The sequence below is a fragment of the Entelurus aequoreus genome, linkage group LG02 (genome assembly GCF_033978785.1).
Source record: "Entelurus aequoreus isolate RoL-2023_Sb linkage group LG02, RoL_Eaeq_v1.1, whole genome shotgun sequence".
NCBI classification, from domain to species: domain Eukaryota; kingdom Metazoa; phylum Chordata; class Actinopteri; order Syngnathiformes; family Syngnathidae; genus Entelurus; species Entelurus aequoreus.
Window position 1 is genome coordinate 32,588,990 of NC_084732.1, and position 19,643 is coordinate 32,608,632.

The 19,643-nt window shown below is 39.9% G+C and overlaps 1 protein-coding gene across 1 annotated transcript in view; it reads right to left on the minus strand.

The window, feature by feature from the left end:
- Window positions 1-15,409: 15,409 nt before the first annotated feature.
- The window catches only part of LOC133632714 (AN1-type zinc finger protein 3-like), a 54,580-nt gene continuing 50,346 nt past the window's right edge, over window positions 15,410-19,643 (minus strand). Inside the window, exon 6 of the mRNA XM_062025324.1 lies at window positions 15,410-18,940. Within this exon, the coding sequence (XP_061881308.1) occupies window positions 18,786-18,940 (155 nt within the window). The 3' untranslated portion in view covers window positions 15,410-18,785. The remainder of the gene's footprint in view (window positions 18,941-19,643) is intronic.

A 19,643-nucleotide genomic window follows, 5' to 3' on the forward strand; every position in this document is an offset into this window, starting at 1 on the left:
TATTTAGGACCACACAAGAATGATTTCATGTTTGAAATATCTTTATTCTTCACAATTTTAAAAAAAATTACCCAGAACAGCAATAGAAAAAATTTGAACATCCATTGTGTGTGCGTGTGTGTATGTATGTCCAGTCATTGACAGTTCCTCTTTCTTTTCCCTGTTTTGCCATGTCTCATCATTGTATGCAGTTCAGACAAACTACCTGTTTCTGGCTGTGATCATTGCACACAGGTACATTGCATTTCCGACACCTGTTGTTAACTTTGCGATCTTTGTTACTTGGGCAGATCTGACACCTCTTTCTCTTTGGTTGGCCCTGTCTGCTTCTCTCCTGTGGCTGGATTTTGGCCTTTGTCACCCCACACCTTTCCATTGCTTCAATAATCGGGGTTTGCAGTTGGGGGCAGCCTTCCAGTCGACTCCTCATGTGTGGGGTGACAAGCTCCTTTGACAGCTCTTTGAGGAAGATCCGTCGTGCATTGGTGATGCCGCTCTTGAAATCTGGGTGCTGAGCCGTGAAAAAGGTGTAGGAATTGAGGGTGGCGATGTCAATTATGTTGTACCACAGCACCATGGGCCACCTCTGTGTTTGGTGCTTTCAGGTGTAGGTTCCAACCATCTGGTCAGTGGTGTCTACACCTCCTTTCGTCTTGTTGTAAAATGTGATCACTTCTGGTTTTTTCTTTCTGCTATTTTCATCCACTACTTTGTCGTGGTGCATCGTGTTCAGGAACACAACAGCTTTTGCTTTCTTTCTGACATAGCTGACCATGGTAAGGATGTGTTCTATCAGGATGCAACAATGAAGTCAATAGGAGCGCCTCTATGCCACCACAAAGCACCCTAAATACAAATTTTGATCAATATAAGAAGTCATTTTTTAATTGTTATCTCTTCGAAACATGCTGTGTAAATGCATTTCCTCTGAAAATATGCCTTACAACAGCCACAAACTGGAGTATACATTTTTTAATAAAGATACCATTTAAACAAATATTTAAAAGGTTTTATGGAATAAAAAATGAACATGACACTAGGAATGCAATTGATGCATATGTTCGGATATGGACGGCTGATTTAAACATTTTAGAAAAAGACAATCATAAAGTTATTTGCATCCTTTATAATCATTACAAATAGGCTGAGCCAATAAAACATCTTGAATTATTATTATTATTATTATTAATGTATTGTAGGAATGTCACAGAATAAGAGTTGTGGTCTGTTGTGAGAATGATCTTGTTTGTCCGTCCTAGGCCACCGTATGTCACGTGAGGTGCGTCATCAGACCTGCTAATGTTAGCCAAGTTAGCTCGTGTGTGTTGAACTGGGGACGGCTGAGGGGAGTCATGTATAAAACAAGTCATTACATGCCATGGTGTCACAGCTAAGGACTATACGCCTACAGTCACTAAAAAATAGCAACATTTTACTGTTCAATTGATTGACTATACCGGCCCAGTTCTACAATTGTATATCATTTTGTAAACATGAACAAAAATATTTAAATTTTTTGGGAGGAGAAAATACAAATATTGATGTAATCAATAATCAATAGACCTTTAGTATCGACACTACTAATTTACGGGTCGAGCCGCCCTCCTCTTACCTGTTGTGTACTTCTGGCTGTGACAATGCTGACACAAAAACGGTTGTTATTATCCTCTCTCTAATTATCTTATTATTCTAATAATCTTATTAACTTACTTGTTAATTTCCTGTTAATAACGTTTCTGCTGTGAAGGTGATTGCAGCTACACATGCTAAACTTTAGTAAGCACTTATGTCTCGTGTCATCTAAAACTAGCTTAGTGGTTAGCTCAGTTCTTAATTTTTCTGCTCTGGTTTGCTCTCTGCGTGTGACATGTTTAGCCCCGTCATCCAGTGATAATGGTACTTAAAGGGGTCATATTATGATTCTTATAAAAACACTTCCTTGTGGTCCACATAACTTGTAAAGGTGGTTCTTTAGTTTAAAATTTCCCATAGATTATGTTTTACAGACCGTTTTCAAGCCTCTTTCTGACCGTCTCTTCAGGATGCGCCGTTTTGTGGGCGGATTTATTTACGTGCCTCGCTTCCACTTTGACTGCATTTTCTCCCTCATCAGTCATGCTGTAGTTTTTTTCGCGTTTCCATATGGAGTCTACTAACAGATATCATTTTGACCTATGAGCTAATTTATCTTAGAAATGGCAACAGCAAAGGGTGCATGTGCATGTGCATGTGCATGTACGGACCAGTCTGCCCCGCAACAAGAGGAGCTAACTACAATGGCGAACTGGCGCAAAGCACTTTGGGTAAATTTCTACCATATATGTGGATATCTGCTGTTGTCACAATTGTGAAAAATGTCACAATTTGGGGAAATATTCAAATTACTCGTTTAGAGGAAGTATAAACGAAGGCAAGATTGTTTTATAAATATCTTTGCCAAGCTTCAATGGATTGATTTCTAATTTTCAGGACTTATGCCGATCCATAATAAACAAAAACGGCTACCAAAAGGGAAGAAATATTGGTTTTGCATTAGAGGTCCTCTTTAAAATACAAAGAAATGCAGTTTATTTGCCGTAATCGAGATGATTATTATTAGTTTAGGGAAGCGGCTCCACACTGTGTATGGAGATACATAATTAGCGGCTAGCTTGTCAGTCGGACAACTAAAAATCAGCGGGATCTGCGTTAGTAATCAGCATTTAAAGTCATAAAGGCAATGGCGGTCACATACTTTTTCACGAAAATCCTTTTTGGTGTTAATCTGTGGAGATTTTTGGCACATTTTTTAAGTCCAACGTTATTTAAGGGGTGTCCTTGCTAACAATCTGGGGGACCCTGACAGGTGTTCAACATGTTGAACAGGTGAGAATGACTCACCATGGACAGCGACATCTTTTCCACACATCTCCTCCATTGGACCAAAGAGCCTGCGGCCTTGTGTCTCACTCCTTGTTGCCTTTCATTACCACTGATGTGTTCTATCAGGATGCAATCAATACAACACACTTGACAGTAGACACTAACACTAAAAAGAAAAAGAAAAAAGCCAGAGGAAAACAAGACTAATATTGAGCTTTACTGTATGTGATGTATATGTACTTACCACAAACCTTCCTGTTCTGTCTACCCCTGTAAACTGTATTTCCTTTCTTAGACAGGTTGTCTTGAAAAAAAAAGTCCTTTTATCTAAGTGCAATGACAGTAAAGTTCCAAAGTTCCATTCCAAAACTACGAATTAACGATAATCGATATAAGTCTTCTGATTTTAAAAACGTACTTCAAAGACGCTCGTCAAAGATCCTCTCAATAATAATTCTTCTTATTTTATGGACATATCGCCAAAATGCTAGTCAAAGATTCTCTCTGAAAGTCTTCTGATTTTAGGAACCTTAAAACATGTCAATTTTAAGGACCTACAGCAAAGACACTGGTAAAACACTAGACAAAGAACCTTTAAATAAGTAGTCTGATTTTTTGGACCTACTGCAAAAAAACTACTAAAAAATCCTCAATAAAAATCCACCGATTTTAAAGGCCTACTGAAATGAATTTTTTTTATTTAAACGGGAATAGCAGATCCATTCTATGTGTCATACTTGATCATTTCGCGATATTGCCATATTTTTGCTGACAAGATTTAGTAGAGAAAATCGACGATAAAGTTCGCAACTTTTGCTCGCTGATAAAAAAAAGCCTTGCCTGTACCGGAAGTAGCGTGACGTCACAGGAGCTAGTATTCCTCACAATTCCCCGTTGTTTACAATGGAGCGAGAGATTCGGAGCGACAAAGCGACGATTACCCCATTAATTTGAGCGAGGATGAAAGATTCGTAGATGAGGAACGTTACAGTGAAGGACTTGAGAGGCAGTGATGGACGTATCTTTTTTCGCTCTGACCGTAACTTAGGTACAAGCTGGCTCATTGGATTCCACACTCTCTCCTTTTTCTATTGTGGATCACGGATTTGTATTTTAAACCACCTCGGATACTATATCCTCTTGAAAATGAGAGTCGAGCACGCGAAATGGACATTTAAAGTGACTTTTATCTCCACGACAATACATCGGTGACACACTTAGCTACTGAGCTAACGTGATAGCATCGTTCTTAAATGAAGATAGAAACAAAAGAAATAAATCCCTGACTGGAAGGATAGACAGAAGATCAACAATACTATTAAACCATGTACATGTAACTACACGGTTAAAAATTCTCAGCCTGGTAAGGCTTAACAATGCTGTTGCTAATGACGCTAAGGCTAATTTAGCAACTTAGCAACCGGACCTCACAGAACTATGATTAAAAACATTAGCGCTCCACCTACGCCAGCCAGCCCTCATCTTCCCATCAACAGCCGTGCTCACCTGCGTTCCAGCGATCGACGGCACGACGAAGGACTTCATCCGTGGGTTTGGAGGCAAGCATCGGCTAGGCGTAGTAAGTAGTCCTTGTTGTGTTGCTGTAAGTATTGTACTGAGCCGCTAATACACCGATCGATCCCACCTACAACGTTCTTCTTTGCAGCCTCCATTGTTCATTAAACAAATTGCAAAAGATTCACTAACACAGATGTACAGAATACTGTAGAATTTTGTCGAAGAAAACAAGAGGTTTTTGTATCGGGTCGATGGGGTACAACCACTTCCGTGGATTTTGTGACGTCACACACATAAATCATATCCAAAGGAGTTTTTCAACCGGAAGTGTGGCGGGAATTTTAAAATTGCACTTTATAAGTTAACCCGGCATGTTAATTTGGCATGTGTTTCAATGTTAAGATTTCATCATTGATATATAAACTATCAGACTGCGTGGTCGGTAGTAGTGGGTTTCAGTAGGCCTTTAAGGATCGACTTCAAAAATCCTCTATCAAGTCCTCTGTTTCAATGACTTACTGCAAAAACACTAGTCAAAGATCCTCTATAAAAGTTTTTTTGACTTTAAGAGCCCTAAAACTTGGCAATTTAAGGACCTACAGCAAAGATGTTAGTCAAACGCTAGTCATCCATCCATCCATTTTCTACTGCGTGTCCCGTTCGGGGTAGCGGGGGATGCTGGAGCCTATCTCTGCTGCATTCGGGCGTAAGGCGGGGTACACCCTGGACAAGTCGCTACCTCATCACAGGGCCTTCACACACTAGGGCCAATTTAGTGTTGCCAATCAACCTATCCCCAGGTGCATGTCTTTGGAGGTGGGAGGAAGCCGGAGTACCCGGAGGGAACCCACACAGTCAAAGATCCTCTAAATAAGTCATCTGATTTTAAGGACCTAACACAAACACTGGTCAAAAATCCTCTATCAAGTCTTATGATTTCAAGGACCTACTGTAAGAACAAAAAAATGTAGTCAAATATCGTCTATAAAAGTCTATTGATTTTAAGGACCTACCTACCATGAATTGATTAACGTGGACCCCGACTTAAACAAGTTGAAAAACTTATTCGGGTGTTACCATTTAGTGGTCAATTGTACGGAATATGTACTGTACTGTGCAATCTACTAATAAAAGTTTCAATCAATCAATCAATCAATCAATCAATCAAACTGAAGTGAAGTAAAGTTAATTATATTTATATAGCGTTTTTCTCAAGTGACTCAAAGCGCTTTACATTGTGAAACCCAATATCTAAGTTACATTGTTAAACCAGTGTGGGTGGCACTGGGAGCAGGTGGGTAAAGTGTCTTGCCCAAGGACACAATGGCAGTGACTAGGATGGCGGAAGCGGGGATCGAACCTGGAACCCTGAAGTTGCTGGCACGGCCACTCTACCTTCCCCTGCGCTGCAAACACACTAGTCAAATATCCTCTAAATAAGTCATCTGATTTTAAGGACCTAACACAAACACTGGTCAAAAATCCTCTCTCAAGTCTTAGGATTTCAAGGACCTACTGTAAGAACAAAAAACATGAGTCAAATATTGTCTATAAAAGTCTATTGATTTTAAGGATCTACTACAAACACACTGGTCAAAGATCCTCTATATAAGTCTTCTGATTTTAAGGTCCAACCGCAAAAACGATAGTTAAAGATCCTCTATATAGGTCTTTTGATTTGAAGGACCTCCAACTTGCCCTGGGTGTACCCCGCCTACCGCCCGAGTGCAGCTGGAATTTAAAGGACCAACCGCAAAAAAAATTTTCAAAAATCCTATGTAAAAGTCTACTGATTTTAAGAACCAACCACAAAAACATGAGTCAAAGATCCTTTATGTGACAGGAGCGCGTTGCTGTTTTTAAAACCTCCCAAGTTTGGAACTGAACTTTGGGGCTGCCAGATGAATAGAACTGGTCTGTTGCAAGGTCAAAGTGAAGCCGTATGAAAGGAATAAAGCAACTTGCTCTCGTATAAACGACAAAAACTTTAGATTTAAGCTGACAGGACTGAGAGCGAACATCCAACTTGCCAACTTCCTGCAGTTACACACCAGTTTGTGTTGAAAGGGGCAGCACTCTTGATTTACTGGTGGTGCTGAAAATCGTCCAACTCCGGAGTTGGAAGTTGTCTTTTGATCAGGTCGACGTTTCCTGTTTTTTTTTTTCTCTCCCTCCTCCCACTGCTGCATGAATTAATGCGGCCCAACCCGCCAAGACTCATTGCTGCTGTCAGAAGACTCTTTGGTTTAAATCCTCCATTAGCCAACACAGGCGCATATAAACATATTGGTTAAGTAGATGAGCATGCCTTTATAGCCGCTCCCTCTGCGAGCAGTAAACACAAGCTGACATCTCTATAATGAATTGACCAGGATGCAGCAGATGGCCCACAGCCACCCACACACACACACACACACACACACACACGCATGCAAGGAAACGCTTAAAAATGCACTTCTTCTTATAAAGCAAAATTAGCTGTAATATCCCCCTGCAGAGACAATACCAAACTAGAACTGCATGGTCATGGACTACCACGATTAATACAACTCCACATTTTCCAATGTCGACCAAAGTCGTACAATTTGGAACCTGATCAAAAATTTAGCAAAATGCGGGACAGGTCACCTAAATGAGCATCTTAGATTCTAATCTGCTTATAGCCAACATGTTTATTTACCAAAATAAGAAAGAAGACCAGGCGTAATTGGAGCACAAACACCGATTCCACACGCTAAACAGAACGTGCTGACTAATAAATTGTGTGTTCTACTAGTGGCCGTGTTGCGGGTCATTTACAAAGACAGCATGTGCAATTGAGAACAAGTTGACCATGGAGAGACTCATTTCCCTAAGCATTCATTGCATCATATGGTCCAACCTGTAGCGTTTCGTTATGTTGTTGAACATGCAGCACACAAATATAATATGCGGCGCGTTTTCTGGGCTATATTAATGCATGACCTCGACAACAGAATTATTTTTTAGCACGCTGAAGGCGCGCTCTGGGATGGGCGCTGGGTTGTGATGATGCGTCTGGAATGATCAAGAAATGCAGGCAAGAATGCATGTGGGAATAATTTTTTTAAAGTTTAAAACAAATGCCAACTGACATAAAAACTAATCATTTAATTGAATTTTAATCAGTTCCTAAATTAATCCAACAGCTATAAAAATCCTAAATGATATTGCTGAATTGACAATACTTCTATTATTTTATTTTTTGACAGTCCACATATGTTGATACACCTAGGACAAAGGATTATGTGTCGGTCTGTTTCACAGTCATTTGTGCATGACTGTGCCAGTTCTTACTCGCATTTCTAACATATTTAATATAGACGCAAATCAGCGACTGTTTTAACCTTGATGACTAACATTACAAGTGCTAAATGACAGAGGTGTGGACTCGAGTCACATGACTTGGACTCGAGTCAGACTCGAGTCATGAATTTGATGACTTTGGACTCGACTTGACAAAATGTAAAGAGACTTGCAACTCGACTTAGACTTTAACATCAATGACTTGTGACTTCACTTGGACTTGAGCCTTTTGACTTGACATGACTTGCGACTTTCCCCAAAACCCAAAGATTAAAAAGTTATTTGGGAGCGCGCCGCTCCGTATTTTTCCTTTTCTTCATCTGTGTCTATCAGCGTGTTGCTCCTGTCAGCTGGTGTGCTCTCAGTACAACAGCCAATCAAATTAGATCTACGCTGTTTTCATCACACAGCTCTCATCCAATCAAATTGCAGGACAACCAATGAAGAAGAATTGTCAAACAATGCGGCAGTGAGAAACAATTATGCCAAAGTTAATTGCGTTCGGGTATTAAAACTACGACTCGGTCAACAAAAAACGAATAGCCCTATGCAAATCATGCAGTTCGAATATTATAGACGGAGACGTAACAACTTCCACCTTCGTTCGACATTTGAAGATGCACAAAGAAGGGTACGTTTTGAATGTAAGCTAACGTTTATTGGCTAAGTAACGTGACTTTTATTTGCTGTGTAGTTAAATCAGTGAGGCTGTAAACTCACTGCTAACGTTATAACCATAGACATCTTATAAGGGTACGCAGCATGGAGCGCTACTGCCTACAGGCGCAGACGAGACGCGGGGCCGCCATCTTGGAGTGGTGATCCGCTCCACAAGTGCAATTCATTTGGCAGGAGCAATGAACTGTCAGCGCATTTAATTCATCTTACCTCACTGAATACCACTGATTTTCACGCGCTTTTTTGTCATACGTGTAGCTATGATAAAGGACACATGTTTTGGCGTGTTTTATTATTCATAGTTTGCTTAACAGTAATATAATATTCTTATACGCTATAAGTGACCAGACGTCCGAGATCAAAACTGGGAATATCATCCCCAGAGAAAGGGGAAAAAACGGTCAGCTATTTTTAAATTGAAGAAACAATATGATTAGGTTATATATACATGTGTATATCCTACATAAACAATGTATGAATACATTAGATATCTATATATCTATAGACTGTATCTCTGTTGCTGCAGCAGCAGAGAGTTTATTCTGTCTTGACACTTTGTATTGATATTTTGTATTACATTCTTCCCTTAAATGATCATGTTTACAGTGATTGTTATACATGTATTTTTTATGTATGTCGCTTTGGATAAAAGCGTCTGCCAAATACTTAAACATATATAAACACCTGAAAGTCTTTATATCAGCTAAAACCACCAATCTGTTTCACTGGATTCAGAATAAAACCAAATGCTGTCTTACCCAACAATGTTAGTATTTGAATATTGTTACTTGAAGACTTATTCCTGGTTACAATTATACTGTTAAGAAAGTATTGTCTTATATTTTGCCTAAAATGAGAATGCATCATAATCAGTGGCGGCTGGTGAATTTTGTTTTAGGTGGGGCTGAAAGTTTGTAAACCAAACCCCTTTAGGGGCGTCATCCTCCCCCAGAAGATTTCTTTGTGATTTTCACATACAAATATTGAAGATTTTTGCTCCTTCTCAACTCTGTGGTAATGTTATTTTCATAAAATACAACCAATAGTACATTAATGTTAAATCTTACTTGTGAAAAGTAATCCCCCGATTCCTATTTTCAACAGTCCGCTCATTTGAGCAGGAAAACGCTGAACACCATCTTTGTTTTCTACCTGTCAACTGTCAGTTTAGGCTACTCGCCGGCTCCTCATCACCACTTCAAGATGCAAATTGCTCGCGTCACAGCAACCAATGCTGCGTCTACTTATAAGATGTCTGTGGTTATAACGTCATTGCAAACACGGCAATTTGTTGCGTCCACTGCAGTTCGCTACCTTATTCATACTTTTTGTCAAGTGATTTTTTTTAAGCAGGGTTGCATGAGGTACCAAACATAACGTTACGTTAGTCAATGTATCACACACAATAACGTAACGTTAGACGGCGGTCAGCAGCACCGCATATTTTAGCCACCTACAAAAAGACAAACATAGTCAAATAAAGGTCAGTTAAAATGTATACTATATTACATATTATATTATATATAATATGTATATTATATATATATATATATATATATATATATATATATATATATATATATATATATATATATATATATATATATATATATATATATATATATATATATATATATATATATAACATACATATATTATATATTATATTATATTACATACATATTGCATAGGGCCCTGACATCTAAAAACTACAACTCTGTTCATTGTTATGTTCATGTATTTGTTATGTTTTTCATGTGTACGCACACATCAACACACATACAGTATGAGATGAGATCAATAAGATAAGGTAAGAACAGAATAGAAACTGCTGTGGAACTAGTTACAATGCAATATGCCATGGACATACAATGTTAACACTTTTGTACAAATAAGTACAGTTGCACTTGTTTTTGCAAATGTGTTTATTCTGTAAAGGAATGAGTTAAATGTTTAAAATTGTTTACACTATTAAAATGACTGGTTAAAGGCCTACTGAAAGCCACTACTACCGACCACGCAGTCTGATAGTTTATATATCAATGATGAAATCTTAACATTGCAACACATGCCAATACGGCCGGGTTAACTTATAAAGTGACATTTAAAACTTCCCGGGAAATATCCGGCTGAAACGTCGCGGTATGATGACGTATGCGCGTGACGAAGTCAGAGTAACGGAAGTTATGGTACCCGTAGAATCCTATACAAAAAGCTCTGTTTTCATTTCATAATTCCACAGTATTCTGGACATCTTTTGCAATTTGTTTAATGAACAATGAAGGCTGCAAAGAAGACAGTTGTAGGTGGGATCGGTGTATTAGCAGCGGACTACAGCAACACAACCAGGAGGACTTTGTTGGAGCGCTAGCCGCGCTAGCCGCCGACCTCACCTTGACTTCCTACGTCTCCGGGCCGCCAAACGCATCGGGTGAAGTCCTTCGTCCTTCTGCCGATCGCTGGAACGCAGGTGAGCACGGGTGTTGATGAGTAGATGAGGGCTGGCTGGCGTAGGTGGAGAGCTAATGTTTTTAGCATAGCTCTGTGAGGTCCCGTTGCTAAGTTAGCTTCAATGGTGTCGTTAGCACAGCATTGTTAAACTTCGCCAGCCTGGAAAGCATTAACCGTGTATTTACATGTCCACGGTTTAATAGTATTGTTGATTTTCTATCTATCCTTCCAGTCAGGGGTTTATTTTTGTGTTTCTATATGCAGTTAAAGCACGATGCTATCACGTTAGCTCGTAGCTAAAGCATTTCGCCGATGTATTGTCGTGGAGATAAAAGGCACTGAATGTCCATTTCGCGTTCTCGACTCTCATTTTCAAGAGGATATAGTATCTGAGGTGGTTTAAAATACAAATCCGTGATCTACAATAGAAAAAGGAGAGTGTGGAATCCAATGAGCCAGCTTGTACCTAAGTTACGGTCAGAGCGAAAAAAGATACGTCCATCACTGTCTCTCAAGTCCTTCACTGTAACGTTCCTCATCTACGAATCTTTCATCCTCGCTCAAATTAATGGGGTAATCATCACTTTCTCGGTCCGAATCTCTCTCGCTCCATTGTAAACAATGGAGAATTGTGAGGAATACTAGCTCCTGTGACGTCACGCTACTTCCGGTACAGGCAAGGCTTTTTTTTATCAGCGAGCAAAAGTTGCGAACTTTATCGTCGATTTTCTCTACTAAATCCGTTCAGCAAAAATATGGCAATATCGCGAAATGATCAAGTATGACACATAGAATGGATCTGCTATTCCCGTTTAAATAAAAAACAATCATTTCAGTAGGCCTTTAATAATGCTATTATGAATTGCAATGTCAGTACTATTTTTTTTCCTGCTATTTCAAATGCACTGTTTTAATAAATAAATACAACGTTTTAAAAGCATACACAATCTGTGTAAAAATATTAGTCTGTGGTTAAAAGGACTTGAAAGGACTCGAAACTCAAAATGCAGGACTTGTGACTTGACTTGAGACTTTCCAGTCTTGACTTTGGACTTGACTCGGGACTTGCCTGTCTTGACTCGGGACTTGACTCGAGACTTGAGGGCAAAGACTTGAGACTTACTTGTGACTTGCAAAGCAATGACTTGGTCCCACCTCTGCTAATGATTATATTTGCATCTTCTCCTCCCAGTATTGTGGACGTTATAATAATCAACATATATTCTGCATATTTATGAAGACAGACACGCTAATCAGTAGGGCTGCGAATCTTTGGGTGTCCCACGATTCGATTCAATATCGATTCTTGGGGTCACGATTCGATTCAACCCGATTCTCGATTCAAAAAAGATATTTTCCCGATTCAAAAGGATTCTCTATTCATTCAATACATAGATTTCAGCAGGATCTACCCCAGTCTGCTGACATGCAAGCAGAGTAGTAGATTTTTGTAAAAAGCTTTTATAATTGTAAAGGACAATGTTTTATCAACTGATTGCAATAATTTAAATTTGTTTTAACTATTAAATGAACCAAAAATATTACTTATTTTATCTTTGTGAAAATATTGGACACAGTGTGTTGTCAAGCTTATGAGATGCGATGCAAGTGCAAGCCACTGTGACACTATTGTTCTTTATTTTTATTTGTATAAATGTCTAATGATAATGTCAGTGAGGGATTTTTAATCACTGCTATGTTGAAATTGTTACTAATATTGATACTGTTGTTGATAATATTCATTTTATTTTCACTACTTTTGTTTTGTTCTGTGTCGTGTTTGTGTCTCCTCTCAATTGCTCTGTTTATTGCAGTTCTGAGTGTTGCTGGGTCCGGTTTGGTTTTGGAATTGGATTGCATTGTTATGGTATTGCTGTGTATGGATTTGTTGGATTGATTAATTTAAAAAAAATTAAAAAAATAAATAAATAATAATAATAATAATAATAATAAATAAATTAAAAACTTTTTTTTTTTTAAATAAGAATCGATTCTGAATCGCACAACGTGAGAATCGCGATTCGAATTCGAATCGATTTTTTCCCACACCCCTAATAATCAGATCAGGTTTGCACAGGGTATCAAGTTTGCACATTTTGATACACGCAAACCTTTAGCACGGGGGTCCCCAAACTACGGCCCTAGCCAGCGTCCACAATCTGGCCCGCGGGACATCCCAAGTAAAAAATGAATAAAATAATTGTGGCCCCCCGAGTTCAAAAAGTTTGGGGACCCCTGTTTTGGTAGATCAGGCCCTTAATGTTTTAATTTTAATAATTTAAAGGGCATAAGAAAGTGTTAAAAAAACTGCTCTTTTTGACAGTCATATTGTTTCACGGTGAGAGCTGAGTAGTGCATTGAAAAGCGCATGCAGAACTGCTTGATGTTGACCATTAAGATACGTGTATGCAGCTGTTATTTGTGGAGCAATTAAACAAACAAAAAAAGAAATCAAGAGGTTGCCTACAGCCACAGCAAATATTAGGTTTTTTTTTACCCAGAGGTAACTGGTCATTGCCAGTAATACACTTTTATAGACTTAGTGGCTATTTGAGGCCAAAATTTAAGCATTTAAACTATGTTGCTTTGTAGTGTTTTTTTTGTTTGTTTGTTTTTTTAACAGTGGTACCAACCAATAATTTAAACCTATTACAACAGAGCTTTGAAATATTGAAATATGAACAAATCTGAGGACCACTAGTGTCCCAGTAAACCAAGGTTTAATGTACACTATATTGCCAAAAGTATTTGGCCACCCATCCAAATGATGACAATCAGGTGCCCTAATCACTTGGCCAGGTGTATAAAATCAAGCACTTAGGCATGGAGACTGTTTCTACAAACATTTGTGAAAGAATGGGCCGCTCTCAGGAGCTCAGTGATTTCCAGCGTGGAACTGTCATAGTATGCCACCTCTGCAACAAATCCAGTCGTGTAATTTCCTTCCTCCTAAATATTCCAAAGTCAACTGTCTGCTTTTTTATAAGAAAATGGAAGCATTTGGGAACAACAGCAACTCAGCCACCAAGTGGTAGGCCATGTAAAGTGACAGAGAGGGGTCAGCGGATGCTGAAGCGCATAGTGCAAAGAGATCGCCTACTTTCTGCAGTCAGTTGCTACAGAGCTCCAAACTTCATTCGACCTTCCAATTAGCCCACGTACAGTACGCAGAGAGCTTCATGGAATGGGTTTCCATGGCCGAGCAGCTGCATCTAAACCATACATCAACAAGTCCAATGCAAAGCGTCGGATGCAGTGGTGTAAAGCACGTCGCCATTGGGCTCGAGAGCAGTGGAGACGCCTTCTCTGGAGTGATGAATCACATTTTTCCATCTGGCAATCTGATGGACGAGTCTGGGTTTGGAGGTTGCCAGGAGAACGGTACATTTCGGACTGCATTGTGCCGAGTGTGAAATTTGGTGGAGGAGGAATTATGGTGTGGGGTTGTTTTTCAGGAGTTGGGCTTGGCCCCTTAGTTCCAGTGAAAGGAACTTTGAATGCTCCAGGATACCAAAACATTTTGGACAATTCCGTGCTCCCAACCTTGTGGGAACAGTTTGGAGCGGGCCCCTTCCTCTTCCAACATGACAAGGTCTGGTGTGGATGAATTTGACTGGCCTGCACAGAGTCCTGACCTAATCCCGATAGAACACTTTTGGGATGAATTAGAATGGAGACTGAAAGCCAGGCCTTCTCGACCAAGAAGTGTGACCTCACCAATGCGCTTTTGGAAGAATGGTGGAAAATTCCTATAAACACACTCCGCAACCTTGTGGACAGCCTTCCCAGAAGAAGAGTTGAAGCTGTAATAGCTGCAAAAGGTGGACCGACATCATATTGAACCCTATGGATTAGGATTGGGATGACACTTCAAGTTCATATGTGAGTCAAGGCAGGTGGCCAAATACTTTTGGCAATATAGTGTATATGTTAATGTTAATCCATCCATCCATCCATCTTCTTCCGCTTATCCGAGGTCGGGTCGCGGGGGCAGCAGCCTAAGCAGGGAAGCCCAGACTTCCCTCTCCCCAGCCACTTCGTCTAGCTCTTCCCGGGGGATCCCGAGGCGTTCCCAGGCCAGCCGGGAGACATAGTCTTCCCAACGTGTCCTGGGTCTTCCCCGTGGCCTCCTACCGGTCGGACGTGCCCTGAACACCTCCCTCAGGAGGCGTTCGGGTGGCATCCTGACCAGATGCCCGAACCACCTCATCTGGCTCCTCTCGATGTGGAGGAGCAGTGGCTTTACTTTGAGCTCCTCCCGGATGGCAGAGCTTCTCACCCTATCTCTAAGGGAGAGACCCGCCACCCGGCGGAGGAAACTCATTTCGGCCGCTTGTACCCGAGATCTTGTCCTTTCGGTCATAACCCAAAGCTCATGACCATAGGTGAGGATGGGAACGTAGATCGACCAGTAAATTGAGAGCTTTGCCTTCCGGCTCAGCTCCTTCTTCACCACAACGTGGTGTTAATGTTAATGCTTTAAGTGATTCAAATATGACTGTGGCCTTTGTTCTATGCACAAAATATCTCGGCGGCAGCATGCATTAATAATTACTCCCAGAGACAATTTGTCTAATCTGGTTTTATTCTCAGTAAAAGGAGAAAAAAAAAAGCAGGATGAAAGGAAAATTCAAAACCATGACAACACAAAAATATACCAAATTTGTATGTGTTGTTAATCCCTCGGTAATAAGTATAACGTAACACAACAGAATAACATAGCTCTACACTTAAGTGTAAGTCAACCGGAGAAGGCAAAACAAAGGTTAAATAAATGATTTATTTACCATTAAGATCTTGTTTAATCAATCTACAATTAACATATAGAAATACTTATAATTCTTTATTTATTCACTGCTCATGTCATCTTAGAGAGGATAGGCAGCCACAAGGGCGAGTAACACAGGAGAAAACAAGCAATCCATTAGAATGGAACAGGTGTCATAGTCATGATTAGCTTGGAATTAAAACATTGGCAAATGTCAAGGATCGATTAAGTACCTGAAGGAGGAGGAAAGGAAAGCCATGATTGCATCTAGTGATAGATATCACCTTTAAAAATATGGATAACTTAAGTTAAAAAATAAATGTAACCCACCACCAACTGCTGAGTGCAAACATCTCAGCTCGAGTCCATGTCGCGGCAATGTGTGTATTTACAGAAGTATCAATATGCTGTGTGATGTGTACAATGCAGAATGTCGTCAAACAAAGAACAACAACAACAAAACAGTCCACATGCGTAAACATAGGGGGGAAATGTGACAAGGAGGGAAAATGCAAAACTGGATGTATCATCGCTGTCCAATTAGAAACATGCATCATCTCATAGTTTTTGGTTTTTTGAAACACTCAAACATTGGAAGATACAGTGGAACTTGCATATTCGGGATCCAGCATTTGTATCCCAACAGATTTGTTTTTTGGTTTTAAAAAAAAAAAAAAAAAATTTTTACAGAAGACATCTGATTCACTCTAAGTTGGCAGTACATTATAATTATGTGATAATTAAACACACATGTGGGCTGTAACAAGGTCAGTGGAAGATGGCGGCACCCTCTATGTCTACAGAAGGACAAACTTCAATAGTCAACTTTGTAACTGTTTCTTTAAATGCTGCTGCGAGGGGAACTTAGATTCAAATATGACAAAAGTTCTGACTGAGATTAAATACAGTACCATTGCGAGTCGCTTTAGAGGGAGACGGCGGCAGAAGGTCGGTTGTAGCGCCCGCCTGGCGATTGGGCAAGAGGCTAGACCGTGACACCAATTCCATCTGCAACATCGATCATCTTTTATTATCATTAATTAGTAGAGAGTATCTATACATTTTACTTTTTAAAATGTGTTAAATTAAGTGTGAGGCATATTTAAAGTCTGGATTGTGCTTCTGTGCATTTAGTTATCTAGCTTCCTTTGTCACCAGGGAACAATGGCAATTGAAGGAACGGCAACGGTTTTGAAACTAATAACAGGTATCAACAATCTACTTTAATATGTTTTAATGCAATTTAAATCAATTTCAATTCCCACGATGTCTGACTGCAGATCGTTGTTATATAGTCAAAAGCTTACAATTGTCTGTAAAGACAAAATTGTAAGCATTTGACAATCATGCTGAAAAGTTGATTGACTGTGGCCAACTTCAGCACTAACGTAATCAAAATATATACCGGAATTTCCGGACTATAAGCCGCTACTTTTTCCCCTCGTTCTGGTCCCTGCGGCTTATACAACGGTGCGGCTTATTTGCGGCCTGTTCTTCTCCGACACAGACGAAGAGGATTTCGGTGGTTTTAGTACGCAGGAGGAAGACGATGACACAATGATTAAAGACTGACTTTTCATATACCGGTAGGCTGGTTATTTTGATAACGTACAGGCGAGCACTTTGTATTACTCTGCACCGTTGTATTATTTGTACTCTGCACGAATGCTGTTCGCCATGTCAAAGATGTGAAAGTTTGATTGAATGATTGAAAGATTTATTGTTAATAAATGGGACGCTTTGCGTTCCCAAACAGTCATCTCTGTCCCGACAATCCCCTCCGTGGTAGCAGGAACCCCTATATACTACGGTTAATTACACATCAAAACCCTGCGGCTTATAGTCGGGTGCGGCTTATATATGGAGCAATCTGTATTTTCCCCTAAATTTAGCTGGTGCGGTTTATAGTCAGGTGCGGCTCATAGTCCGGAAATTACGGTAATAACAAAGAAAGTAACCCTTTCGAACGCAATGAACATACTTTTTATGTAGTTGGAACGTAAATAACTTAGTTATCCTAAATAAGTAAACAAAATAAAATAAAATGAGCTCTAAATTTTAGCAAAAATTAGCATTTCAATAAATATTGAACATCTTGAAGTGCAGTTTGTTTCCCAATTGGGTAGTTTGTTTTGTTGTCTTTTTTGATGGCATTTGTAATTGTATGATTTTTTTAATGCCTCGAGACATCGTGTTTATTGTTGTTCTAAGACATTAATTTTCGCAAAATCCATTTATTGACTTTTTTAACACTTTTTAATGACCCGCGGAATCTCTGTAATAATTACAACAGCCACTTTTATTGCAAATGTTGATCCAAAATCGGAGAATGTTAACATCAAGGTAACAGGGGTTTCTGAGGGAGAGAAGCAAGCCGGCGTAGCTTAAATCAAGGTCTTGATTATTTGTGTTTAATGGATGTTCGCGGTGGTCTCTAAATATAAAGGGGTTTACTATATATTTTTATTAGACAGCGACGATAACTTTAATGAAAAACATGTATCTCCTCATATTTTCTCATTTGTGTTTTGTGTCAGTCAAAAAATCCAATGTTGATCCGTTCTTGTTTATCCTCAGTGAAAACTTCCTGGATGGAAGAAAAACAGATGGCGGAAACTTCCAGATAGTGCTATCTGAATCCTGAGGTGGATAATGAACAAGTTGGTGAAGATCGTCACAGGTTAAGACACTGACTCCAAGTGGTATGTTTGTGTGTCTCCCTTCTGAATCTGGATGGGTATTATCTTGAGGTAACGAGGCTAAAAAAAACGATGCCCTCATCCTCCTCCTCTTCATCATCATTGTCATAAAGATTTTTTTTGTTTTTTTTTTTAACTTGAGGTATCATCTTTAACTGGCTTCCTGGACAAATATTTGTATAAAGCTTGCACGTCCTCTCCATCCGTTCGCTCATTTGTTAGTCCACTCACATGTGCGAAGTGTAAGGAAGTGCCAAAGTCCTTCTTGCTCTCTCCGGGTCTCTGGTTTGTGGACTGGGGTATTCCAAAAGCGTGTTAGCAGCAGGGATACAATCAAGCCAACAGAAGCACAAAGAGTCTGGGACAAATGTGATTTAAAGAGAGCAGGCAGGCATCCTTGTCAATGAAACGCTGTACAAAAGGAGGAAAGAAAACATCCCTGCTCGGGTTAATGTGTAGGAATTCTCTTGAGAGGCAGGGGGCGCTCAGGAGCATTCTTCGCCGATGCGCTGGCAGGAGCGGCCCACCTTGCGGTCCAGCTTGACCATTTTGAGGACGGCCTCCTGGCGGCCACGGCCCAGGTGATCAAACAGACAGTCGTGTTGCTCCGGGAGTCGATGAAGCATACAAAAGACATAACCTGGACATGGGGGGGGGGGGGGGGGTGAGAGGGTGTAGGGGTGACGGGTAGGTTTGGCAAGAGAGGAACAATATTTAGAACCTTCTTCAGTTACAGGGTTTCCCCTACGGTGTTGCAAAAGATTTGTGTCCGTCATGGTAACTACAGTACCTCATAAAAATGAGTTCACCCTTCACATTTCAGCGAGCATTTTTATTACTATACATCTTCTTACATCTCATCCGGAAAGTATTCACAGCGCTTCACTTGTTCCACATTTTGTTATGTTACAGCCTTATTTCAAAATGGAATACATTCATTTTTGTCCTCAAAATTAGACAATGTGAAAAGGTTTTTCCCAAAAAAATTGCATTAAAAAAATCTAATGTACATAAGTATTGAGACCCTTTGCTCAATACCTATCTTTGGGCAGTTTCGCCCATTCCTCGTTGCAGCACCTCTCTAACTCTATCAGGTTGGATGGGAAATGTTGGTTTTCATCCAGGATGTCTCAGTACATTGCTGCATTCATCTTTCCCTCTATCCTGACTAGTCTCCCAGTTCCTGCCGCTAAAAACCATCCCCATAGCATGATGCTTCACTGTAGGGATGGTGTTTGCCTGGTGATGAGCGGTGCCTGGTTCACTCCAAACATGATGCCTGACATTCACGCCAAATAGATCAATCTTTGTCTCATTAGAACAGATAATTTTGTTTCTCATGG